General features: G+C 43.5%; 2 protein-coding genes across 7 annotated transcripts in view; both read left to right on the top strand.

Moving 5' to 3' along the window:
* The first annotated feature begins 349 nt into the window (after positions 1 to 349).
* On the top strand, positions 350 to 25,819 carry LOC140457214 (uncharacterized). 6 transcript variants are annotated; one of them, XM_072551308.1, is made up of 5 exons: positions 5,323 to 5,419; positions 6,191 to 6,321; positions 6,676 to 6,811; positions 15,036 to 15,133; positions 18,076 to 25,818. In XM_072551308.1, the coding sequence occupies exon 5, from the start codon at positions 18,137 to 18,139 to the stop codon at positions 19,139 to 19,141; it is 1,005 nt and encodes a 334-aa protein (XP_072407409.1). In that variant the 5' UTR covers positions 5,323 to 5,419; positions 6,191 to 6,321; positions 6,676 to 6,811; positions 15,036 to 15,133; positions 18,076 to 18,136; the 3' UTR covers positions 19,142 to 25,818. The 6 variants fall into 6 exon arrangements, with proteins under 6 accessions (XP_072407413.1, XP_072407415.1, XP_072407411.1 ...); XM_072551312.1 differs by lacking the exons at positions 6,191 to 6,321; positions 6,676 to 6,811 and adding an exon at positions 350 to 396 and having other exon boundaries at positions 5,313 to 5,419; XM_072551310.1 differs by lacking the exon at positions 6,191 to 6,321 and having other exon boundaries at positions 5,313 to 5,419.
* Positions 5,314 to 27,337, top strand: part of LOC140456889 (uncharacterized) — a 115,852-nt gene continuing 93,828 nt past the window's right edge. Inside the window, exon 1 of the mRNA XM_072550798.1 lies at positions 5,314 to 5,419. The gene's annotated coding sequence lies outside the window, so the exon portion shown is untranslated. The remainder of the gene's footprint in view (positions 5,420 to 27,337) is intronic.

Here is a 27,337-nt window from a genome sequence, read left to right on the forward strand (position 1 = left end):
ACTCCTGCACCTACTGTCTTTCCTTCTGTGTTCTCCCCTGAGTCTGGAAAGCAAAGTTCTGGCTCCAGCACCATAACGGGACAAGATGCAGGCCCGCCTCCTCATTCGCTGATTGGTTGAAGCTCTAACCACGCCCTTCATTCTCTGCAATAGGCGGAAGGTCCAACCCGCCTCCTTTTCTATGATTGGTTAGGGCTCCCATTAGGTCCCCTCGTTCACTCTGGTTGGATGGCCGGGCACGCCCATTCCGTCCTCTAATCCCGCCCCCTGATTCCTATTGGTCCCGTCAATCCAGCCGGCTGAGGCTGCAGCATGTGCGTAGCTAATTCGGAATTCGAGCATGCGTGCAACGAGAGGTGGCTGGAAACCAATGTTGGTCTATCATATCCACAGACGGTATGTAAAGGTGAATGCGGAGGTCAGCGCTCGCCGCAGTATTCCAGCAAGAGGAATTCATCGGTTTACGTCACAATTCCCAACCGTCACTGTTCCAGGTGTTGCAGACAACCTCAGGATTCTTCCCAAAACAGGCCCCGGCCAACGTTCTTTGTTTAGCTCGAGGACGGGGAAAGGGAAGTGCGCACGCGCTGTTAGCGGAGAGCTCTAATGGGCGGAGCTTTGTTCCCAACCCCAACGTTCCCCAATCTCCATCTTCCCCTTCCCCCAGACGTCCCCCAGTGTCTCCATCTATGTGGCTCTGCAGTTTTGTTTGATTACTCCTGGTGAGAGGTTTAACTATTCGGCCCAACTAGTTCACACAGACCCTCTGAAGAGTAACCCACCCAGACCCATTTCCCTCTGACTAATGCACCTGACACTATGGACAATTTACCCTGGCCAATTCATCTGACCTGCACATCTTTGGATTGTGGGAGGAAAACAGAGCACCCAGAGGAAACCCACGCAGACACGGGGAGAATGTGCAAAGTCCACACAGACATTCGTCCGAGGCTGGAATCAAACCCGGGTCCCTGGTGCTGTCAGGCTGTAGTGCTTACCACTGAGCCACCATGCCACCCCAACAGGAGATGAAGCTGTATGTGATACAAAAAGCATTCCCACCACAATCGAACTCCTGTAACCCTCTGCAAACTTACAGGTGTCTCAGCAGCTAGATGTCTTGACTGAATCTTTCCTGTACATGGAGCATAATCTGCCCCCGGTGTGACTACACCATTAGATGGCCAGCTGAGCTGGGTAACTGTATCCCTGTCATTGTCTTGATATTTCCATAGGGTCTCTATAATGTAGGGATATTTTGTCTCTCCTTGCTGGATCATCACATAAATTGTAATCATATAGTTTCTCTCAACAGTCAAAATTAAAGCTCTTTCGGCAGTCAGTGCACTATGTTAGAAGGAACTAGGAGATACTGAAGACTGCAGATGCTGGAGAGTCGATAAAGTGTGGCGGTGGGAAAAGTCACAACAGGTCAGGCAGCATCTGAGGAGCAAGAGAGTTGATGTTTCAGCTGATGAAGGTTTAAGCCTTCTTCTCTTGTCTTAGAACCCTTCCTGATTTTAAAAATATTTTTTCTTTTGAATCTGAGAGTTGAATGGTGACTTTTGGACTGTGAGAAGTAGCTTGTGTTGAAAAGAATAGACAGGTTGTTTGTTTTTGAGGCCAGGCCTGGAAGTAAAATTGCAAGTTGGTTCTTGATCAAAGAACTCTGTAGACTCTGGAATGTGGCAGTGTGTTTGTAATCTATATCAATGATTTTGATGAGACTGTACAAGGCATGATTAGTACATTTGCTGATGACACTAAAACAGGTGCTATTGCAGACAGTGAGGAGGGTTTTCAGAAATTGCAGCAGGACTTTGATCATCTGGAGAAGTGGACTGAGAAATGGCAAGTGGAGTTTAAGTGTGAGGTCTTGCATTTTGGAAAATCAAATCAAGGTAGAAGTTTTGTGGTAGGGCCTTAAGGGGTCTAGTGGAGCAGAGGGATCTTGGAATTTAGGCTTGAAGTTCTCTGAAAGTGGAGTCACAGGTAGACGGGGCAGTGAAGAAGGTTTTTGGCACACTGGCCTTCATCAGTCAGGGCACCTAGTACAGAAATTATGAAGTTATGCTGTAGTTATACAGGATGGATGTTGGTGAGGCTGCACTTGGAGTATTGTGTTTAGATTTGGTCACCTTGTTATAGGAAGGATGTTATTAAACTGGAGAGTGTGCTGAAGAAATTTACAAGGATGTTGCCTGGACTCAATGGTCTGAGTTATAGGGAGAGGTTAGAGAAGGCAGGACTTCTTTTTAGAGTGTAGGAGACTAAGGGGGGACCTTATAGAGGTGTATAAGATCATGAGAGGCAAGGATAGAGTGATTGCGCTCAGTCTTTTTCCCAGGGTTGGGGAATTGAGGATTAGAGGGCATCAGTTTAAGGTTAGAGGAGAAAGAATAAAAGGGAACCTGAGGGACACATTGTTTACAGAGGCTGATATGCATTTGGAATGAGCTGCCAGTGGAAGTGGTTGAGGTGGGTACATTCCAAACATTTAAAAGGCGTTTGGACAAATAAATGAATAGGAAAGAATTAAAAGGATATGGGTAAGAGCAGGGAAATGGGGTTAGCATGGGTGGACATTTTGGTTGGCATGAACCAGTTTAGGCCAAAGTGTCTGTCTCCGTTCAGTAGGACTCTGAGTCTAAGAGATAGCACACGTTTGACAATTAATAAGGTCAGTACGTAGGAACTGATGCCAGCAAATCTGGAAGAGAATATGACTAAACCGAAGGAAGGGTTGGAGTTTTATCAAACTGTTTTGAACTATGGCTTTCTGAGAAAAGGCATTCGGCCCTTGATGCTATAGCATGATGTACAATCTTATGTACCTATGAAGCAATGCATCATGGAAACGACTGAAATATTCCAGTCAGTCGTTTTTATTTCCTTTTTGTAATATATCCCTTATCCCTTCAAGCATTTGGCATGCTTGCCTTTGTTGCTGAGACCTTTTGAGTATAGGAGCTGGGATGTTATGTTGAGGTTGCACTGGATGTTGGTGAAGGCCTCTCCTGGAGGTTGTGCCCAGTTCTGGTCACCCTGATACAGGAAGGATATTATTCAGCTGGAAAGAATTTGGAAGAGATTTACTAGAATATTGCTGGGAATGGGGGGGTTTGAGTCATGAGGAGAGGCTGCATAGGCTGGAATTTGTTTCACTGGCTTTTATAAGGTTGAGAGGTTATAGAGGTTTACAAAATCATGAGGGGTATAAATACATTGAATGGCATGTGGGGAATTACAGGATTGGGGACACATTTTCAAGGTGAGAGGAAAAAGATTTTTAAAAAGACATGACATAACAACAAGGCCTTGTTTTTACACAGTGGTTTATGTGTGGAATGAACTTGCAGAGGAAGTAGTGGATATAAGTACAACATTTAAAGATATTCAGATAAATACATGAATAAGGAATGTTTGGAGGGCTATGGGTCAAGCTGAGGCAGGTGGGACGAGTTTAGTCTGGGATTATGGTGCCCCCTCACTATCCTTTCCAGACTCACACTCCTACCACTTGCTCCACACCACACCCATGCTGCCTCTCTCCACACTGCCCCACACCACCCCTCCTCGCCACCCAACTCCTTCCCCTGCCTTGCTCCACTCCTCCACCTCACCCTCCCCACTCTTCCTCACCCATCCAGATGCCTTTTTAAATTATGTGATTGTAGCAGCCTCCTCCACTTTCTCTGGCAGGTCATTCCATGCATGTCCCACTGTCTGCATGAAAAATTTGACCCTTGGGTCCCTTTTTTATATTTCCCCTCTCACCTTAAACCTATGCCCTCTCGTTTTAGACTCCCCTACCTTTGGCAAAAGATCTCGTCTATTTATCCTATCCATGCCCTTCATGAATTTATAAACCTCCATAAGGTCAGTCCTCAGCCTCCGATGCTCCAGGGAAAACAGCCCCAGCGTACTCAGCCTCTCCCTATAGCTCAAACCCTCCAATCTTGGCAACATCCTTGTAAATCTATTCTGAACCCTTTTCAAGTTTCACAACATCTTTCCGACAGAGGGAGACCAGAATTGCACGCGGTATTCCAAACGTGGGGTTAACAACGGCCAATTTTAAAGGTGGATTACACTAGAAGGCATGTGGGACTATCCTAATAAAAGAAAAATAGGAGCAGGATTAGCCAAGGCTGTATAAGGCTCTGGTCAGGCTGCATTTGGAATACTGTCCACTGTTTGGAGAAGGATGTGCTGGTTTCGCAGCAGATACAGGGGAGGTTTACAAGAACGATCCTGTGGGTGAAGGGCTTGTCACATGAGGAGCAGTTGAGGAATCTGGGTGTGTACTTCCTGGAGTTTAGAAGGATAAACTTCAGATCTCACTGAAACTTACAAAATACTGAGAGGTCGGCGTAGAGTGTACATCGAAAATGTTTCCCCCCGCAGGAGAGACTAGGACCGAAGGGCACAGTGAAGGAATAACCCTTTAGAACTGAGATGAGGAGAAATTTCTTCAGTCAGAAGGTGGCGAATCTGTGGAATGCATCTCTGCAGCAAGTCCCTGTGAAGGGCAAGTCCCTGAGTGTATTTAAAACCGAGGGGATTAAGAGTTATGGGGGAAAGGCAGGAGAATGGGGGTTGAGAAGCATATCAGCCGTGATCGAATGGCAGAGCAGGCTCCAGTGCATGGGATGGCATATTTCTGCTCCTTTATCTTGTGGTCTTATTTGGCCCATTGTGCTGGATGCCACAGTAGTTAGGACTGCTACCCCACAGCACCATGGATCCGGGTTCAATTCCACCCTCGGGTGCATTCTCCCTGTGTATGTGTAAGTTTCCTGCAGGTACTCCAGTTTCCTCCCACAGTCCAAAGATGTACATGTTCTGTGGATTGGCCATGCTAAATTGCCCATAGTATCGAGGAATGTGCAGGTTGGGTGGGATTAGATTAGATTAGATTACTTACAGTGTGGAAACAGGCCCTTCGGCCCAACAAGTCCAAACCACCCATACCCCGACATCTACATCTACCCCTTACCTAACATTACGGTCAATTTAGCATGGCCAATTCACCTTCCCTGCACATCTTTGGACTGTGGGAGGAAACCGGAGCACCCGGAGGAAACCCACGCAGACACGGGGAGAACGTGCAAACTCCACACAGTCAGTCGCCTGAGGAGGGAAATGAACCCGGGTCTCTGGCGCTGTGAGGCAGCAGTGCTCACCACTGTGCCACCGTGCCATGATAGCCATGAGAAATGCGGGATTAGAGGTATAAGGTAGGGGACTGGGTCTAGGTGGGAAACTTTTCCTTGACTGAAACGTCTGATTTCTGTCATCTCCTTTTCCAGGGATTTATACAGTTTGAAGGCAGCAGGAATATATTTTCCTGGTTTCTGATGTCTTCCCAGCTGCAGGCACCAGCAGGAGATTTGAAAACAGTGAGATTTTTTGGGAGGTGAGTAATTTTGAGCATTCCATTACAATTTTAATCTTTCTGTGCAGTGTTGTGGTTTCATAGCCCTGGGGCAGATGTGACTCCTTACTGTGGATCTGAATTCATGTCCATTTATTGCTCCATTTCACCTCTGCCCACCATCTCTCAGCTGTTGTCTGACTACCTCTGCCTCTAATACTGAGTTTATTTGAACCTTCTTTTGTTGTTATTTCTGCAGATTTGTGTCTAAATGAGGTTTCCATATCTTTTGTTAAAGGCTGCTGATTTCCAGCTTTATCTTCCATGGTCAGGAATTGTTTGTCCTGCACTGGAAGTCATTTCTGCTTCTGAGCTAATATTGACCATTAGGTACTTGTTACGACACAAGGATAGCAAACCAAACCAAATTAGCCTCACTGTCACTGGATTCACAACGCAGTGAAACTAAAACATTGAATGACCATCAAAATTGTCCAAACGTTCCTAACCAGGCTTTGAATAACAGGTCTTGGACACCAAGTTTTTAACTAGCTGGTTCCGAGGGTTTTGGATGTTCATAACCCCCACTTTCACCAATAGCTGTGAACAGTTAAGGAATAAATTAAACTGAAAATAAAAGAAATTAAAATTTTCAATAACATGAGCAAAGCAAAGATAAACAACCAGGCAATGTAATCAATGTCTCTGATTTGTACCCAGTGCGGGTAGACAATCCTTCATCTGAAATTCCAAAATCTGAAAAGCTCTGAAATCCGAAGTTTTGTTCACGGAGTTTTTTTTCTCATTAACAAGGTTGTTTGGCGTGTAAACAATTAATGCAACTCCACACCCACTTGACCCACGTCCCTCAGTTGTGACATAGCAGCATAGCCCAGCAGCATTGGCAGGCATCAGTTCTGTCTCGGTGTTTGTAGTAATCACAGGTGGGTCTGCTTTTTGGTAATTATTTTCTGTGTTTTACTATGAAAATGTCATTTAACCCTTTATCCGAAAAATCCGAAAGATAGCTGGTTCCGAGGGTTTTGGATGTTCATAACCCCCACTTTCACCAATAGCTGTGCACAGTTAAGGAATAAATTAAACTGAAAATAAAAGAAATTAAAATTTTCAGTTCAGTTAAACAGTCTCAAAAAATGGATGCCAAGCTTGTGTGCAATCCTTGGATAATGTGTTTCTCACATGCACGTAAAACTTGATGTAATTTCTAGGTCAGGACTGAACGTCAACAGTTCCATATTTATTTACTTATTTCCTATATACTATGGTTCTTTTTTCAGAACAATTAAAAGTTGATAACGGATAGAAAACTCGAGACAGAGCAGCCAGTCTAGAAGCCTCCAGAATCTCTCTGCACCTCCCTGACCTTGAACTGCTGCAGTCTCTGTGGTGAAGCTATTCCTAGATTGCTGTTTGGTAAGGGGGTGACATAATTTTCATCCAGTGATGATAAAGGACCAGTGATATCTGTGTCAGTTACAATCAATTTTAGACCAGTTAGCCTGACATTGATAGGGAAAATGCCAGAGTCTAATATTAAAGATTTAATAGCAGAACACTTGGGAACACTGCCCAGAGGGCAGTGGAGGCCCAGTCTCTGGATTCATTTAAGAAAGAATTGGATAGAGCTCTTAAAGATAGTGGAGTCAAGGGTTATGGAGATAAGGCTGGAACAGGATACTGATTGGGAATGATCATATTGAATGGTGGTGCAGGCTCGAAGGGCTGAATGGCCTACTCCTGCATCTATTGTCTATTGTCTATTGTCTAAAACAGTGACAGGATTGGACAGATTCAGCATGGATGCACGAAATGGAAAATCATATCTACTGCAATTGAATCATAGAAAGTAGGAACTGGAATAGGCCATTGTGGCATTCGATCCTGCTCCATTATTCAGTACAATCATGGTTGATCATGCTACTCAGTGGTTTATTCCCACTTTTGCCGATCCACTTTCATCCCTTTACCCCGCAGAACTATATCTGTCTTCTAATTGGCAACATTCAATGTTTTGGCTTTTACTGTTTTGTGGTAGAGATTTCTACAGGCTCACCACTCTGGGTAAAACATGCTTCCTCATCTCAGTGCTAAATGGCCTACCCCCTATCCTTAGACTGTGACTCCTGATTTAGGACTCTCCAGTCATTGAAGAACATCCTTCCGGCATTTACCTTGTGACGTCCTGTTAAAAGTGATTGATTTCTGAGATCCTCCTTCATTCTTCTAAACTCCAGTGGGTTGAATCTTAACTGACCCAGTCTGTCTTCATACGACGGTCCTGCCATCCCAGAAATTAGTCTAGTCAACCTGTGTTGTACTCCCTTCATTGCCATAATTTCCTTCCTCAGATAAGGATTCCAAAACTGCACACAATATTCAAAGTGTGCTCTCAACAGATCCTGTACAATTGCAGCAAGGTATATGTGCTCCTGTACTCAAATCCTTTTGCTATGAAGGCCAACATACCATTTGCTGCTTTCATTGCCTGCTGCATCTGCATGCTTACTTTCACCGACTTGTGTACAAGGACACTCGGGTCTTGCTGCGCTTCCCCCTTTCTTAACCTATGGTTTTATGATCAAACTGGATAACCTCACATCAATCTGCATTATCCTTTACCTGCCATACACTTTTACCCACTCGGCCAACTTCTCTAAATCACAGTGAACCATATTGGCATCCTCTCCCCAGTTCACTGTCCCACCCAGCTTCAAGTCATCTGCAAGCTTGGAGAGATGACATTTAAGTTTCCTCATCCAAATCATGAATATATATTGTGAATTGTTGAGGTCCAAGCATGGATCCTTGCAGTACTCCACTGATCCCTGGCTGCCCCTCAAAAAAATCTGTTTAGTCCTACTCTTTATTGTCAGCCAATTCTCTATTCAAGTGAGCATGCTCATGTCAATCCCATGTGTGTTAATTTTCCATCCTAATCTCTTCTCTGGTACCTTTTTGAATGCCTTCTGAAAGCCCAAGGAAACCACATCTACTGCCTCTTTAACAACTCTGCAAGTTGCATTCTTGAAATATTCCAGTAGGTTTGTCAAGAATGATTTTTCATTTTGTGCATCCATGCTGACTCTGTCCAATCCTGTCACTGTTTTCCAAGTGTTCTGCTATTAAATCTTTAATATTGGACTCTAGCATTTTCCCTATCAATGTCAGGCTAACTGGTCTATAATTCCATGTTTTCTCTACCAACTTTTTTAAATACTGGGATTATATTAGCTACCATCTGATCCGTAGGAATTATTTCAGTCTATAGAATCTTGAAAGATGATAATCAATTTCCTCTATTTAGTTCAAACTGCTAGTTTGAGTGCGTCCACTTTATCTTGAGCCACTGTGTTAAGTACTCTGGGTGGGGGGTGGGTAGATTACCAGGTGCTGGGGATTTGTTGGTCTTTAATCCCATCAATTTCCCCAGCAGCATTTCCCCACTTACGCTAATTTCCTTCAGTTCCTCTCAATGGACCACGCAAAAGAGGGCAAGGTGTGGCATTGTTAGTCAAGGACTGTATTACGGTTGGAGAAAGGATGTTTGAGGACTCATCTACTGAGGTGGTATGGGAAGAGGTTAGAAACTGGAAAGGAATGGTAACCCTGCTGGGAGTTTTCAACAGGCCTCCAAATAGTTCCAGAGATGTAGAAGAAAAGATAGCAAAGATAATTCTAGATAGGAGTGAGAGTAACAGGGTAGTTGTTAGGGTGTCTTTAACTTTCCAAATATTGACTGGAAATACTATAGTTTGAGTACCTTAGATGGGTCAGCTTTTTTTTCCAGTGTGTGCAGGATGGTTTCCTGACACAGTATGTAGACAGGCCAACAAGGGGCGAGGCCACATTGGATTTGGGTAATGAGCCTGGCCAGGTGTTGTTAGATTTGGAGGTAGGTGAGCACTTTGGTGATAGTGACCACGATTCGGTTACGTTTACTTTAGCGATGCAAAGAGATCTGTATATACCGCAGGCCAGGAGCTATCACTGGGGGAAAGGCAATTATGATGTAATTAGGCAAGATTTAGGATGTATAGGATGGGAAAGCAAACTGCAGGGGATGGGCACAATTGAAATGTGGAGCTTATTCAAGGGACAGCTACTCTGTGTCCTTGATAAGTATGTACCAGACAGGGAGGAAGTGGTCAAGTGAGGAAGCAGTGGTTTACTAAAGAGGTTGAATCTTTTGTTAAGAGGAAAAAGAAGGCTTATGTTAGGATGAGACACAAAGGCTCAGTTATGGCACTTGGGGTCTACAAGTTAGCCAGGAAAGACCTAAAGAGAGAGCTAAGATGAGTCAGGAGGGGACATGAGAAGTCGTTGGCAGATAGGATCAAGGAAAACTCTAAAGCTTTCTATCGGTATATCAGGAATAAAAGAATGACTAGAGAAAGATTAGGGCCAATCGAGGATAGTAGTGGGAAGTTGTACGTGGAGTCAGAGGAGATAGGGGAAGCGCGAATTGAATATTTTTCATTGTCTTTTTCCAGTGTGAATACCAATGTTGTCAAGTCAAAAACTGAGATACAGGCTACTAGACTGCACAGGATTGAGGTTCACAAGGAGGAGGAGTTTGCCATTCTGCAAAGGGTGAGGATAGATAAGTCCCTTTGACTGGATGGGATTTATCATAGGATCCTCTGGGAAGCCAGGGAGAAGATTACAGAACCTTTGGCTTTGATCTTTTATGTCACCATTGTGGAATAGTGCCAGAAGACTGGAGGATAGCAAATGTTGTCCCCTTGTTCAAGAAGGGGAGTGGAAAAACTAATTATCGACCAGTGAGCCTTACTTCGATTGTGGATAAACTGTGAGAAAAGGTTTTAAGAGATAGTATTTATAATCACTTTGAAAGGAATAAGTTGATTGGGGATGGTCAACATGGTTTTGTGAAGGGTAGGTTGTGCCTAGCAAACCTTATTTAGTTCTTTGAGAAGGTGACTAAACAGGTGGATGAAGGTAAAGCGGTTGATGTGGTGTATGTGGATTTCAGTAAGGCATTTGATAAGGTTCCCCACGGTAGGCTATTGCACAAAATACGGAGGCATGGGATTGAAGGTGATTCAGCGGTTTGGATTAGAAATTGGCTAGCTGAAAGAAGACAGGGTGGTGGTTAATGGGAAATGTTCATCCTAGAGTTCAGTTACAAGTGGTGTACCGCAAGGATCTGTTTTGGGCCCACTGCTGTTTGTCATTTTTATAAATGAGGGCGTAGAAGGATGGGTACATAAATTTGTGGATAACACTAAAGTTGGTGAAGTTGTGGATAGTGCTGAAGTTTATTGCAAGTTATAGAGGGGCATAGATAAGCTGCAGAGCTGGGCTGAGAGGTGGCAAATGGAGTTTAATGTGGAAAATTGTGAGGTGATTCACTTTGCAAGAAGCAACAGGAATGCAGGGTACTGTAATAATTGTAAGATTCTTGGTAGTGTAGATGAGCAGAGAGGTCTCAGTGCCCATATACATAGATCCCTCAAAGTTTCCACCCAGGCTAATAGGGTTGTTAAGAAGGCATACCTTGTGTTAGCTTTTATTGGTTGAAGGATTGAGTTTCGGAGCCATGAGGTCATGCTGCAGCTGTACAAAACTCTGGTGCTGCCACACTTGGATATTGCATACATTTCTGGACACCACATTATAGGAAGGATGTGGAAGCTTTGGAAAGGGTTGAGAGGAGATTTACTGGGATGTTTCCTGGTGTGGAGCGATGGTCTTATGAGGAAGGGCTGAGGGATTTGAGGCTGTTTTCATTAGAAGGCGAGAGGTGACTTAATTGAGGCATATAAGATGATCAGGGGGTTAGATAGGGTGACCAGTGAGAGCCTTTTTCCTCGGATGGTGATGGCTAGCACAAGAGGACATAGCTTTAAATTGAGGGGTAGTAGATATAGGACGGATGTCAGGTAATTTCTTTACTCAGAGTAGTAGGGTCGTGGAATGCCCTGTTTGCAACTTTAAGGGCATTTAAATGGTCATTGGATAAACATATAGGTGAAAATGGAATTGTGTAGGATATGCAGTAGTGCCTCGACTTATGAACTTAATCTGTTCCGGGACCCGGTTCACAAACCGAAAAATCCGCAAACTGAATCATTTTTTCCCATTGCTCGGATAGCGTAAGAATGCTTGGACGTAACAACAAACGCTGTTTACAGCGTACGTGCCAAAGACGAACTGAATGAGATCATGCGGGGCCCGAGAGCTTTTGCGTTCAACAAGCGCGTATCAAAGCAGAACAATGAAACCAAGTGGTCGCACACGTGCTTTTTGTGTTTGTACCTTGAATTGCGTACGTACGTTGAAGCAAAGTTTTATGTACAATCCTGTTCATAAACTGATTTGTTCATGAACGGGGTCGTTCATATGTCGAGGCACTACTGTGTAGGTTTCAGATTGGTTCCACAGGTCAGTGCAGCATCGAAGGGCCGGGGCTGTGCTGTTATATTCTGTGTGTCCCCCAACATTTTGGAAATGTTACTTGTGTCTTCCGTTGTGACGATAGAACAAACTTTAATGGTCTGCTATCTATTTGTTCGACACTATAACTGTCCCTGACTCTGATTGTCAGGAACCTATGTTTGTTTCGTTCATTTTTTTTTTCTCTTTATATACTCTCGTTTCCCCTCTGAATCAATCTGTCTGTCATTCATTGCTAAAATCTGAACTGCTCCCAATCTTCAGATTTGCTGCTGTTTCGAGCCAATTTGTCCGCCTCTTACTGGATTCATTACCATCCCTAATATTTCTTGGTAGCCACGGCGGGCCACCTCTCCTGTTTTACTTTCTGTCAGACAGGAATGAACAGCTGTTGCAGTTCCTCCATGTGCTCTTTAAATGTTTGTCACCCTTTTAAATAATGTTCCCTAATTTGTTGTAGCCAGCTTGTGCCTTTACCATTTCCATTTCCTGCCTTTAGATTGGAGTCCCTAGTCTTAGAATCAAGACTGTTATTCTTCATGGAGAGTTCCATTACTCAGTTCTTCACTCTTCCGTAAGGGACCACACAAAGTGAGATTGCCAATTATTCCATTCTCATTGCACAAACAAAGTTTTGAAATTAAATTGCCAACGTCCCTCAGGACCATGGAGTTCCTCTCTCATTAGAGAGAATTAACCAGTGGTCCTTTAACTTGAGGGTCACCATCCCTCAGGCAAGGGGTAAGGGTTAAGAATGTGGGATCTTCAGTCACCTCAATCGGTACAGGAAATGAGCCCGTGGTTTGGCTTCATTCTGCATCGCAAAGCAGCCATCCAACCAACTGAGCTAGCCTGCCTCCGCCACTTACATATCGTGCACTTTAGAATGGCCTGTCCTCTATTTGGTTCCTCAATGTATTGATCCAGAAAACGATCTTATACACATTCAAGTAATTGCCCCTCTGTGGCATTGTTAATGATTGGATTTGCCCATTCCATATTTGGATCGAAGACACCCACAATAACCGGTGTATCTTTATTGCTTATGTCTCTAATTTCCAGTTTAATGTCTGCTCCATGGAGCTCATGGACATGTTAGAAAACAACATTTTATACTGTGTCACATCATGTGTTGGGGCAGGTGACTAAATGTTTGGTCAAAAAAGAAGAATACAGGACATTGGTTGGGCCACTTTTGAAATATTGCGTGCAGTTCTCGTCTCCCTCCCATGGGAAGGATGTTGTGAAACTTGAAAGGGTTCGGAAAACATTTACAAGAATGTTGCCAGGGTTGGAGGTTTTGAGCTGTAGGGAGAAGCTGAATAGACTGGGGCTGATTTCCATCATGTGTCAGAGGCTGAGGGGCGACATTATAGAGATTTATAAAATCATGAGGGGCATGGATAGGGTAAATAGACAATGTCTTTTCCGTGGGATGGGGGAGTCCAGAACTAGAGGGCGTAGGTTTAGGGTCAGAGGGGAAAGGGACCTAAGGGGAAATCTTTTCACACAGAGGATGGTGCATGCATGGAATGAGCTACCAGAAGAAGTGATGGAGGATGGGACAATTGCAACATTTAAAAGGCATATGAATAGGAAGGGTTTAGAGGGATACGGGCCTAGTGCTGGCAAATGGGACTAGATTAATTTGGGATGTCTGGTTTCCATGCTCTACATCTCTATGACTCTAATTATCTTAAAGGAGGAAGAGGTTGAAGAAAGTCAAGGAGTGAGTTCCAGATCCTGATGCCCAGGAAATTGAAAGAACACCCACCATTGGTGGGTGGGGCGATTAATTGACCACATTCAAGAGCTGAAATTAGGCGAGTGCAGATATTTGAAGGATTGTGCAGCTGGAAGAGAGTTCAGGGATGGAAATGATCACTGTCATGGAGGGATTTGAAAACAAGGATAGGAAGTTTTAAATGTTATTGTTTTTCAACTGACATGTTTTTTCGGTCAGGGTGAGGTGAACAAGACTTAGTGTGAGTGAGCACGAGTGTTGGATGAGCTTGATTACAGAGAGGTTGGAAGTGGGAAGTGGATCAGGAGTGTGTTTGGGTCATTCAGTATCAAGGTTATAAAAGACTGGACAAGATTTTCAGTACATGGAGCTGACACTGTGTTGAAGTCTCACCAGTCACTGATGTGGAAGTAGAACGTCAAATTGAGATGCGTCGTTGTGGTCAAAAGCCTAGCCACAAGTCTGATATCCACTAATGTTGCAGACAGCCTGGTCAGACCGTTATTAGGGAGAGAGATGCAGCTGGAGTTAGGAAGTTTGTAGCAGGGACTGAAACCATTAGCTTTCAGTGAACAAAGGATCAGGTATAGGCCATTCAGCCAGTTGAGCCTGTTCTACCATTTAATGAAATCATGGCTAATCTGTGGTCTACCTCCATATATCCACCTTTGAAATATATCCCTGAACACCTTGGCTGAATGAAAGTTTATCTATCTCAGATTTAAAACAAACAACTGAGCATCGACAGCAGTTTTTGGAAGAGAGTTCCAAACCAGTTCAGTGGTGCTTCCTAACATCTGTGATGAACAGTCTAGCCCTAATTCTCAGACTATGCCCTCTAATTTGAGATTGGATTGGTGGAAATTTCTATTCATCCAGCAGTGGATGAAGCAACATTATGTGACTTGGAAGGAGCTTCAAGGTGGTAATGGTTTCATATGCCTACTCTTCTGGTCCTTTGTGGTGGTGGAGTGGTGAGTTTGGAAGGTTTTGTTAAAGTTCTGTTTGAGTCATCAACCTTCCATGTCTCGCTTTCTCTCTCTCGCTTTCTCTCTCTCTCTCTCTCACACACACAGGAGGTGCACAAAGGCAAGGTCACCATTAGATTTGAGGTTAGAGAGGTCCATTCAGCAGTCTAACAACAGCAGAGAAGAAGCTGTTCCTGAGCCTGTGTGTGTGTGTGTGTTCAGGTTTCTGTATCTTCTGCCTGACGGAAGAGGTTGAAAGAGAGCATTACCGGGTTGGGAGGGGTCTTTGATGTTGGCAGCCTTTTCATGGCAACATGAAGTGTAGACCGACTCCATGGATGGAAGATTGGCTTCCATGATGCTCTGGGCTATGTGCACAACTTTCTGACAATGCTGGATGGAGCATGTCATGCCCCCAGCCAGAATGGTTTTTATACTGCATCTGTAAAAGTTGGTGAGGGTCCTTATTTCCAGAGGAAGAAGAAGCGTTGTTGTGCTTTTTTGACAGTTGCATCTGTGTGAGAAGTCCAGGATACATTGTGGGTTATTGGCGATCCTCTGAGCTTGACACACTCGACCCTCTCTACCTCAGCTCTGTTCTCATAGGTAAGAGCATGTCCTCCTCCTTTTTGAAGTCAATGATCAGTTCTTTTATTTTGCTAACATTAAGAGAGGTTGTTACCATTGCATCATGCCATCTTCTTTCTATATTCTCACTCATCATTGTTTGACAACCGGCCTACAATGGTAGTGTTGTCAGCGAGCTTGTAGTTTTAGACCATAAGACATAGGAGTAGAAGTAAGGCCATTCGGCCCATCGAGATCACTCTACCATTTAATTATGGCTGAGGGGCATTTCAACGCCATTTGCCCGCACTCTTGCTGTATCCCTTAATTCCTTGTGAGATTAAGAATTTATCAATCTCTACCTTGAAGACATTTAACAGCCCGGCCTCCACTGCGCTCCGTGGCAATGAAGTCCACAGGCCCACCACTCTCTGGCTGAAGAAATGTCTCTTCATTTCCATTTTAAGTTGACCCCCTCTAATTCTAAGGCTGTGCCCATGGGTCCTAGTCTCCCCGCCTAACGGAAACACCTTCCCAGCGTCCACCCTTTCTAAGCCATCTTGTAAGTATCTATTTGATGTCTCCATAACCTTCTAAACTCTAATGAATACAATCCCAGGAGTTTTGTCAGTGTACACTGAGTACAGTAAGGGGCTGAGTATGCATCCTTGCGGAGTGGCAGTGTTGAGGATTATTGTGGAGGAGGTGCTGTTGTTTATCCTCACTGTTGCAGTCTGTGGTTTAGGAAGCTGAGGCTTCAGTTGCAGAGGGCGGAGCCGAGACCTAGATCTCAGCGTTTTGAGATTATTCTGGTCGAGGTGCTGGTGTTAGAGTGGAGCTGTAGTTGATGAGGAGGAACCTGACATAGGTGTCCTTGTTATCCAGATGTTCCAGGGAGGAATGCAGGCATATGGATATAGTGTCTACTGTGCTCCTGTTTCACCAGTAGGCAAATTGCAGGGATCCAGGCAGACTGGGAGGCTAGAGTTGATGTGGGCCATTTTCCAGCTACACAAATTTACCAGATTAATTCAGCTCAATTTCATAATCTGCTCTGACATTGGGAAAATATTACCGTCTGTTCTAGACGTTGGAATAACAGAATTTAGAAATGCATTATGTAATCAAGCAATATCACCGTTGTTTTGTGAAAGGGAATCATAGCTGTCAAGTTTGTTGAAATATTTCGAGGAGGTAACAAGAAGGTGTAATATATATGGATTTGAAAAAAAAAATCAGTAAGGTATTGTACATGAGACTACTTCAGAAGATAAGAACCCATGAACCCATATTGTTGGGTATATATTAACATTGATCAAGGATTTGGTATCATAGAATCCCTACAGTGTGTGGAAACAGGCCAACTGGCCCAACAAGTCCACACTAACCCTTCAGACCCATTCCCTGACCCGATTACTATTCATTTACTCCTAACCTACACATCCCTGAACACTGTGGGCAATTTAGCATGACCAATTCACCTTTGGATTGTGGGAGGAAACCATAGCACCTGCAGGAAAACATGCAGACATGGAGAGAATGTGCAAACTCTGCACAAGACAGTTGCCTGAGGCTGGTGCTGTGAGGCAGCAGTACTAACAACTGAGCCACCATGCCATCCCGTGAGTAATGAGTTGAAGGCAAGAGTTGAGATAAAGAGGACATTTTTGTGATGGAAAATTGTAACTTGTGGAGTCCCACCGAGATTAATACTAAAGCCACAATTATTTATAATGTATACAAATGACGTGGATGACAGAAGTAATTTGTACTATTTCCAGGTGGGTAGATGGAGGCAAGTAGTGAGGATGACATAAAGAGAGGAGACAGGTTAAACAAGCGGACAAAAACTCAGCAGATGGAAGTACTGTGGGAAAGATAGATGTTTATGCATTTTGACTGGAAGATTAGCAGAGGTGAATATTATTTAAATGGAGAAAAACATTGCAGAAAGCTGCAGCGCAGAGGGAATTGTGGGTCCTTCTACTTGAAAGATAGAAAGCTGGCATCCAAGTTGCTAGCTATGAAAAGAGGTTGAATAGGTTAGGTTTATTTTCACTAGAAAAAAAGGAGATTAGGGGGGACTTGATTGAGGTTTACAAAATCATGAAGGGTATAGACAGGGTGGATAGAGACGAGCTTTTTCCCAGGGCGAAGGATTCAATAACGAGAGGTCATGCTTTCAAGGTGAGAGGTGGAAAGTTTAAGGGGGATACACGCAGCAAGTACGTCACACAGAAGGTGGTGGGTGTTTTGAACGCGTTGCCAGCAGAGGTGGTAGAGGCAGTCATGGTAGATTCCTTTAATCAGAAAGGTTGACCCTTATTTTTATACTCCATTCTATTTAATTAGGGATACATTGCTAAAACTGTACAAGACATTTGTCAGATTGCACCTGCAATACTGTGACCAGTTTTAGTCTCCTTATTTTTGGGTAGGCAGCCTCTAGAATGTTGGAGAGATTGATCCCGGTCATGAGATGATTTTCTCAGGAGATGAAATTGAGTACAGGCCCAGCTTGCTCATTGGAACTTAGAAGAATGAGAGAAGACCTTATTCAAAATAAAAGATTCTTAGGGGTGTGACAGGGTAGATCAGAGAGATTGTTTCCTCTTGTTTGACAGTCTAGGACCGGAGAACATAATCTCTATGTAAGTAATCCCATATTTAAGACAGAGATGTGGAGGAATTCCTTCTCTAAGGGGGTATTGAATCTGTAATTCTTGACTGCAGAGGACTGTAAAGGCTGGGCTGCTCAATGTATCCAAGACTGTGATAATCCGATTTTAATCAGTTAGGGGACAAGGCAGGAAGGTTGAGCTGAGGATTAACAGATCAGCCACGATCTCATTGAATGGTGACAGTAGCCTCACTGGGTCGAATTGCCTCTTTCTCGTCCTACATCTTATGATCTTATCACCTTTGTTTCTTTTTCTGTGTTCTCACTCCACTTCCCTTTTTATGTTTTCAATCAATTTCAGAGTATTACAAGGAGAAGATTTGCAGTGAGGAGAGTTAAAACCGAGCATCACTTCAGATCTGATGGCGTTGCCCAGTTTATTGCAGCCTAAATATCATTGGATTTTGAACATGGAAGGAAAAAGCACCATTCACAGTGGGGAGAAACCGTACACGTGTTGTACGTGTGGACAAGGCTTCAGCAGGTCATCTGCCCTCTCACAACATAAATACATTCACACTGGACAGATGCCATTTGTCTGCTCCGAGTGTGGGAAAGGATTCATGCGATCATCCATCCTGCGGAAACACCAGCAAGTTCACACTGAGGAGAGACCTTTTCAATGCCTAGACTGTGGAAAGTGCTATAAACGTTCAGGAGCCCTCAAGTTACATCGACGTGTTCACACTGGCGAGAGACCCTTCAGTTGCTCTCACTGTGGGGCTGGGTTCAAGCAATCGTCTGACCTCATTGAACACCAACGGATTCACACTGGGGAGAGACCATTCAGCTGCTCAGAATGTGGGAAGACATTCGCTCGGAAATCTATCCTACTGAAACACCAGCAAGTTCACACAGAGGAGAGACCTTTTCAGTGCTCAGACTGTGGGAAATGCTATAAAAGGTCTGGGGACCTGATGTCCCATCAACGGATTCACACTGATCGGAAACCGTTCGTGTGCTCCCACTGTGGAGCTGGGTTCAGGCAGTCATTCCAACTCACTGTACATCAGCAAACACACACTGGGGAGAGGCCATTCACCTGCCCTGAGTGTGGCAAGGGATTCACTCAGAAATCCAACTTGCTGAAACACCAGCGACTCCACACAGAGGAAAGACCTTTCAACTGTTCAGACTGTGGGAAATGTTTTAAAAGATCTGGAGACCTGGTGTCCCATCAACGTGTTCACACAGACGAGAGACCCTTCAGGTGCTCTCACTGTGGGACTGGGTTCAAGTGGTCAACGCAACTCACTGTACACCAGCGGATTCACACTGGGGAGAGACCATTCACCTGTACCGAGTGTGGGAAGGGATTCACTATGAAATCCAAACTGCTGCATCACCAGCGGATTCATGAGCAATGACAGCGACTGGTTGTTACTGTGAAGAAATCTCTGTGTCATCGTGTTTCTTCCCCCCCCCCCCTCCTCTGCCGGACGACCTGGGTGACAATGAAATTTTGTCTTAAGTGTAATGTATCAAGTAGTTTTAAAATCTCTAACACATGTTGGTGTTCTTTGAGTTGACCTCCTTCTGACTGGAGGAATTGGATTTTGCAGTTAATCACATTAAGCCACAGCCATGTTCTTCAGTTGATCTTTAAATTTTAGCCCAGTTATGGGTTTTAATCAAGACTTTTATCACGTTTATGTTAAATTCACAGCCAAATGAGGCTTTCTAAAGTCTTTAGTACTCTCTCTTGAATTTTTTTTCCCTTTCTATATCTTCCATTCTGTGAGGTGTTCATGGAGCCTCTTTGTCATTCACAGTTAGACAATCCAATGAGCTGCCTCTTCATGTCCCTCCTTTCCCTGAAATTGTCTCTGAAGTTCCATCTTGTTTGACCCCTGAACTCACATCTTCCTCCAGTCCCTCTCCTACCTCCCAGAGGTCTTCACATCCATAAGACCCAACAGCTAGTCCTCGACCCACTTTACACTAAATCACGGAGTGTCTAACTTCCCTCTGTTAGCTGCAATTTTTAACAGCTTTTGCTCTCATCTGGTCTGGTCCTTCTCACTTTAAAGTCAAAAAATGTGGTGGAAAAGCACAGCCAATCAGGCACCATCCGAGGAGCAGGAGAGGAGCATAAGCTCTTTATCAGGAATGTAGGGGTGGCTCAAGGGGGCTGAGAGATAAATGAGACATGGTGAGGCTGGGGCTGGGAGGAATGTGGCTGGGAATGCGATGGGTGGAACAGATAGGTGGGGAGGAAGATGGACAGGTAGGACAGGTCAAGAGGGTGGTGCCGAGTTGGATCTGTGATAAGGTGGGGGGAGGGAAAATGAGGAAGCTGGTGAACTCTGTTGATCCTGTGAGATTGGAGGGTCCCAAGGTGGAAGATGAAGTGTTCCTCCCAGCATCAGGTGGCTAAAATTTGGCGATGGAGGACTTGCATGTCCTTGGCGGAGTGGGAAGGGGAGTTGAAGTGTTTGGTCACTAGGCAGCAGCGTTGATTGATGAGTGTGTCCCGAAGATGTTCTCTGAAATGTCCTGCAAGTTGGCATCCTGTCTCACCTATGTAGAGAAGACCACATCAAGAGCAATGGACAGAGTAGATTAGGTGTTTGGACATGCAGGACAATCTCTACCAGATGTGGAAGGATCCTTTGGGGCCTTGAACGGAGGTGAGGGGGGAGGTGTGGGCACAGGTTTTACACCTCTTGCGGTGCCAAAGGAAGGTGCCAGGAGTGGAGGATGGGTTGTTGGGAGGGGCATGGACCTAACGAGGGAGTCATGGAGGGAATGGTCTCTGCGGAACACAGATTGGACTGGGGAGGGAAATATATCTCTGGTGGTGGGATCTGATTGTAGATGGCAGAAATGGCAAAGGATAAAATGCATACAATTACATGTGTAAGTCAGTCTGGGTAAAGGTGGCAGTTTCCTTCCCAAAAGGACATGAGTGTACCCCAACAATCTGCAATGGTGGCCCTGGTGGATCAGTGAGCTGGTTATTGCTGAGTCAATACTCTCTGATAGAAATGTTACCCAATTCCATCATTTTGCTGAGAATCGAGAACAGAATTAATTTGTAGGGTTAGATTTGTCTTACTTTTGTGGGCATGACATAGCTGGTTGTTTTTTTGTTCAATTTATTGTACCAATCTCAGTTGTATAATGCATTGGAACAGCCTGGCTGAGGCAAAAACAGGAGCTGAGTGAGATGGTCATCCATCACTTTGTTCATTTTTGCTTGTCATTTATAAAAATGATTTTAAATGCGAATACAGAAGGTGTGGTTAGTAAGTTTGTGAATGACACCAAAATTGGTGGCATAGTGGACAGTGAAGAAGGGTATCTAAGACTGCAGAGATTTTGATTGATTGGGTCAGTGGAAGATGTTGTTTAATTTGAATAAATGCAAGGTATTATATTTTGGTAAACCAAACAAGGGCAGGATTTAGACAATTAAAAGTAGGGCCGTGGGTATTGTTGTAGAACTGAGAGACCAAGGGGTTCAGGTACATTGTTCTTTGACGTTTGCATCACATATAGACAGGATGGTTAAGACTGTGTTTAGAAAGCATGCCTTCATTGCTCAGACCATTGAGTATAAGAGTTGCGACGTCATGTTGTGCAGGATGTTGGTGAGGCCTCTTATGGAGTACTGTGTCCAGTTCTGGTCACCCTGTTTATGGGAAGGATATTATCAAGCTGGAGAGGGTTCAGAAAAGGTTTACCCAGGATGTTGCCAGGAATGGAAGGTTTGTGTTCTAGGGAGAGACTGGATAGGCTGGGACTTGTGTCACTTGAGCGTTGGAGCTTGAGGGGTGACCTTACCTGAGGTTTTTAAAATCATGAGGGGTATAGACTAGGGGGCATGTTAAGGTGAGAGGAGAAAGATTTACAAAGGACATGAGGGCAACTTCATTACACTAATGTGTGTGTGGAATGAACTTCCAGAGCAAGTGGTGAATCCAGGCACAGTTACATTGTTTAAAAGATCTTTGGATAAAATACATGAATAAGGAAGGTTGAAGCAATATCGGCCAAGCGCAGGTAGGTGGGACTAGTTTAGTTTAGGATGATGGTCGGCATGAACTGGCTGGACTGATGGCTTTGCTTCTGTGCTGTACGCCAGTAATTAAAGACAGGAGACTAAGGTAGCTGAGGACCTAGAAGCGATCATTATCACAAAAGAGGTGGTATTGGGCAAGCTAATGGAGCTAAAGGCAGACAAGTCTCTTAGCCCTATTGGAATGTATCCCAGGGTACTAAGAGATGGCGAGAGAAATAGCAAATGTGCTCATGATAATTTTACAAAATTTGCTGGACTCTGGGGCAGTTCCAGCAGATAAGATGTCACTTTTAAAAAGGAGGTAGACAAAAGATGGGGAATTATTAACTTCTGTAATGGGGGAAATGCTTGAATCTATCATCAAGAATGAAATATCAAGACATTCGATAGACACAGCATGGATTCATGAAAGGCAGGTCATGTTTAACTAATTTACCGGAACTCTATGAAGATGTTACAAGCGCGTGGACAACGGGAACCCAGTAAAGGTGCTCTATCTAGATTTCCAAAAGGCTTTCAACAAGGTGCCACACATAAGACTGCTGCATAAGATCAAGGTGCACAGCGTTCCGGGCAGTAATATTATTGAAAGGCGGAGTGGGCTTGAGGGGCCAAATGGCTGACTCCTGTTCCCCGTTCTTCTGTCTGTACCATCGTACTGAATGGCAGAACAGGAGGGCTGTGTGACCTACTCTTGTTCCGAAGTTTCCATTTTCAGGATTGTCCAGCTCTACAGCACAGAAATGGCACTTCAACCCATGGAGTCTGCGTGTGGATCACCTTCTCTCAATTCTGCCTGAAGATTCTCGGAAATGCTTCAGGAGCATGACCTTTTGCACTGATGTGCTGGACTCCCCTGTCTCCCATGTGACTAGACAAAATGCTTTGAGTTTCTCCTTCCCAGTCTGTTTTATTCTGAACGGAGACAGAGTGACAAGAGGGTGGCGTAGTGGTTCAGTGTTTAGCACAGCTGTCACGTAGCGCCAGGGAGCCAGATTCGCTTCTGGCCTTGGGCACCTGTCTGCCAGTGTCTGTGTGCATTTCTGCCGGGTGCTCTGGTTTTGCCCCACAGTGGACAGATATGCAGATTACGGTGGATTGGCCATGGTGTTCAGAGATGTGCAAGCTAAGTGGGTTTGCCATAGTAAGTGCAGAAATAGGGTAGGGGTGGGTCTGGGAATGCTGCTGTTAGGAGTATTGGTGTGGACTCATTAGGCTGAATGGCCTGCTTTGCACACAAGGCAGAAGAGGCCCATTGTGTCTGTGCTGACCTATCTACACTGATCCAGCACTTGGCCCATAGCCTTGCATTGTACAACATTTCAATTACTGATAAGCTTACTTTTTTTTAACTGTGGTGAATGTTCCTGCCCCTTCTACCCTCCTTGCCTGTGAATTCCCAATCCCACCACTCTGAGTGAAACAAACCTTCCTCAAATCACCTCGAAACCTTCTGCCGTTCCACTTTAAAAATTATGCCCCCTTTGTACATCCTCACAAATCCTCACTGTACATTCACTAATGCATTTATAAGCTTTCTGTAAGGAGCTGATCAGTGTCTACTCATGTTTTGACCTAATGAATGATTTGTATAGTCCCAGCATAACCTCCCAGTTCTTATATTTTATAACTTTGTTAATAAAGGAAAGGATTCCATTTCCTTTTTAACCACCCATCCTGTTACCGGCTGGGATCTGTTGAATTTCAGTCCACTGTCTTTCACTTGCTCTGCATCATTCCTCTGGCTTGTTTCACTTTGCATTGCCATCTTCTGAAGTTCAAAAACTCGATCCATATCCCTGTCTTTTGCTTTTGCCTCTCTTTTGCTTTTTGTTACCAGGACTATGCTTTTTTTCTCCATTTGCAATTAGATTTTAGTTATTTCCAATGATTCTGACTGTATTCCTGGCAATTGTAAATGCTGAGCTCCTGCTGCACTTACCTCCCTTTTTCTCAGGCACACGCAACCTCAACTGCAGCTTGACTGTTAATTCTGAGAGCTTTGCCTTACTTACCTTCTGTAAACTACCTCAAGTGACTCCTTAAACTTACTCAATGACCCAGCATCCATCATACTCTGGAATAGTGAATCCACCAATTCACAACCCTTGGGGACAAGTAATTTTTCCTTACCTGTTTTAAATCTGTTAACCTACACCCAAAAGCTATGACCCCTCATTCGCAATTGCCCCACAAGGAAACATCTTTTCTAAGTCAACTTTGTCAGTCCCCTTAGCATCTTATATCCCTCAGTTAGATCTTCTCTCACTCTTCTAAACTCCAGAGAATATCGGCTTAAACTGTTGAATCTCTATTCGTACTCAATCTCTGATCGTAACTGACCCCTCAACTCTGGAATCAATCTAGTGAACCTCCACTGAAGAGGCTTCCAATACAACTATATCCATTCTCAAGTAAAGGGACTGAAATTATGCATGTTACTTCAGATATGGTCGAACAAATGCCTTGTGCAGTTACAGCAACACTTTCCTACTTTTATACTGTATTCCAATAGCAATAACTGCCAAATTCCATTTGTCTTCCTTTATAAACTGAGAGACTTAATATTAGTTTTCTACGATTAATACATGAGGACACCCAGATCCCTCTACTCCGAAGAACTCTGATAGTTATCTCCTCTTACGGTAGATAATAAATTGCTTTTCTATTTCTCTGACCAAAATTAATAACCTCACACCAACCCATGTTAAATTTCATCTGCCAAAATTTGGCCCACTCAAATAATGTATCCATATCCATTTCTTAAATTTCTTATTTCATCATTGCAGTGAATTTTTCCATCTATTAGAGTGTCATCTGCAAACTTAGCTGTAATACATTTTATCCTGTATCCAAGGCATTAATGAAGATTGTAAATAGCTGGGGCACAAGGACTGTACCCTGTGGCACCCCACTCACTGCCAACCAGAAAGGACCCATTTATCTGAACTGTCTTATTGGTTATTCAATCCTCCAATCCAAGTTCAGAAATTAGCCCTCACCCATGTGATTTTGTCTTCTGTATTAACCTACTGTACATATACATATATATTGAATATCATGTATTGCAATTTTGGTTTGGTATTTGAGTTAATAATTGGTGTGTTTTCTGTTAATAATTAGATTGTACATATTGTAGCCATGGTGATTTATTTTAAAACCAGTTTTTGAAGGCCTGGCTGTAGATTGAATGTGTTTGTGTGCACTACTAATGGTGTTATGCAATCCAGCAAGAAAATTAATGGGGCCTCAAGGTTTGATACAGATTCCTAGAAACCTTTGTTCTTAACACTTAAGGGAAATCACCATGACTTTGAAAGGGAAACTTTAGGTTTCCATTTTATTGAGTTTTGAGCAGCCAGCTGAGATTATTGGAATACGATGTCTATGCAGTTGCAAAGAGGTATAATGAACTAGGTTACCTAAGAATGAACAGTTAGAGTTTGTCCCAAACCAGGGGTGTTGGAATTAAAACCTTAAGCCGTTATTTAAAGCTGAGTAGATTTTAAGCCATGTAGCTCCATGGAGAAATATCTCTAGTTTCAGTCCAAGCCAGAAGTGTCTGAAACCTACAAAGGTGTTGGACACATGGGCTCTGGTGTGAGTACTGCATAAGTCTTAGGACTGTGATGATGAAACATTTGTTCACTGAAACAATAGTGAACCTGTGGAATTCTCTACTACAGAAGGCTGTGAAGCCAAGTCGCTGAATATGTTCAAGAAACAGTTGGATAATTTTTTTTAGATTTTAAAGGCAACAGGCAGTACAGGGAGGAAGTGGGAAGATGGTAGAGATGAGGATCAGTCACGATCATACTGAATGGTGGAGCAGGCTTGAAAGGCTGAATAGTCTATTACTGCTTCTAGTTTCTATGTTTCAATGAGTGATGTTTTGGGTATTATATATAAAGGCTGTTTTGTTTCTTTACAATTTTTTGGTGATTAGTGGGATTATACACTTACTGTGCTGTTTAAAAAAAACTGAATTTCTTTTGTAAGTAAATAGCTTGGTTTATTTTGTTTTATATTTATCTCTTGCTAATAAACTTCTGTTTTATTGTTAAAGCTAAGTCTGCAGCATTGTACACTTTGTTTCAATAAGAGACCATATTATTAATATCAAATCAAATTATCAGGTTTCTGTTTGGCTTCTCCAACAATAACATCAGCTGGGATCATAACAAGTAGAGGGCAACTGGGGACTGTTGATGGGATTTCAGAGTAAATTCGATTTTAAAAGGGATCTGTGTCTGTCTTGTTAAACTAAAAGCTATGGAATGGTTCTGGGACATGAAGCAACTGTAGGGGGTGGGCAGGATTTAAAACCTAACAATGGATTTGGATGTTGCTAAGAGTTTTCTGGCAGTGCAAGATATAACAATGGATTATCTAAAATTTGTAGTGAAAGCTAAATTGAGAACAGAAAAATTGAAGGTAGACATTAGCGTAAGATATTGTAAGGACAAGATCCTTGAAATCATAAGACAACATCTAGAATTGGAAGAAAGGATACTTAGAACCAGGGTGTCTCCGTTGGAATTAGCTGCTATAAATGAAAAAAAGACAGGACTTGGTGAATGAAAAATAAGACTGGAAATTGAAGAAAATGTAAATTGGAGAGTAACAGAATGAGAAGATGAAGAAAAACATGGAATAATGGAGAGAGAGAGAGAAAATGAAATGGATTTCAGATAAGGAAATTGGAGAACATGAGTTTGTCAAAGGAAAACTTAGAACAGAGAAGGAAGAAATAGGTAGTCTGAAAGATGATTATGGTTCCACTGAGGAAATTGATTTGTGCCTCAATTTAAAAAGGAAGGAGTCAACACATATTTTACCTAATTTGAGCTGGTAGTTGGACAGACAAAATGGCCAAGAGGGTCTTAATGTTATGGAGTATTTCAACAGGTACAGCTCTGACTGTACACCAGCTCGGACAACAATCAGCAGCATATGAAACAGTCAAAGCAGCAATATTCAATGGTTCTAAGTTTGTATCTAAAGCATGTGAACTGAAAAGGAGGTCTGACATCCTCTAACCCCTCCCAGTAGTCACAGAATCTCTACAGTGTGGAAGCAGGTCATTTGGTCCATTTGAGTCCACACCGATCCTCTAAACAGCATCTCGCCCAGACCCACCCTTCTACCCTATCCTTGTAACACTGTATTTCCCAAGGCTAACCCACTAACATGCACGTCCCTGGACACTATGGGCAATTTAGCATGGCCAATCCACCAAATCTGCGCATCCTTTGACAATGGGAGGAAACTGGAGCAAACCCATACAGATGCTGGGAGAATGTGCAAACTCCACACACACAGTTGCGTTGAGGTTGGAATTGAACCTGGATCCCTGGTGCTGTGAGGCAGCAGTGCCAACCACTGAGCCACCCAGAATAAAAACAGTCAATGGGGGCTTGTCCAGGATTTGAACTCTGCACATCTTGCATGTCTGTCCTGTACAGCCCCTAAAGTGAGAATCATCCCCCTATCCCAATGTACTGCCAAGGAATTCCAGTCACTCAAGATTTATTGTGCT

The sequence above is a fragment of the Chiloscyllium punctatum genome, chromosome 31 (genome assembly GCF_047496795.1).
Source record: "Chiloscyllium punctatum isolate Juve2018m chromosome 31, sChiPun1.3, whole genome shotgun sequence".
Lineage (NCBI taxonomy): Eukaryota > Metazoa > Chordata > Chondrichthyes > Orectolobiformes > Hemiscylliidae > Chiloscyllium > Chiloscyllium punctatum.

Bases quoted from the DNA above. Each gene is read 5' to 3' on its own strand.
- LOC140457214 (XM_072551312.1), top strand. From the start codon at position 18,137: ATGGCGTTGCCCAGTTTATTGCAGCCTAAATATCATTGGATTTTGAAC.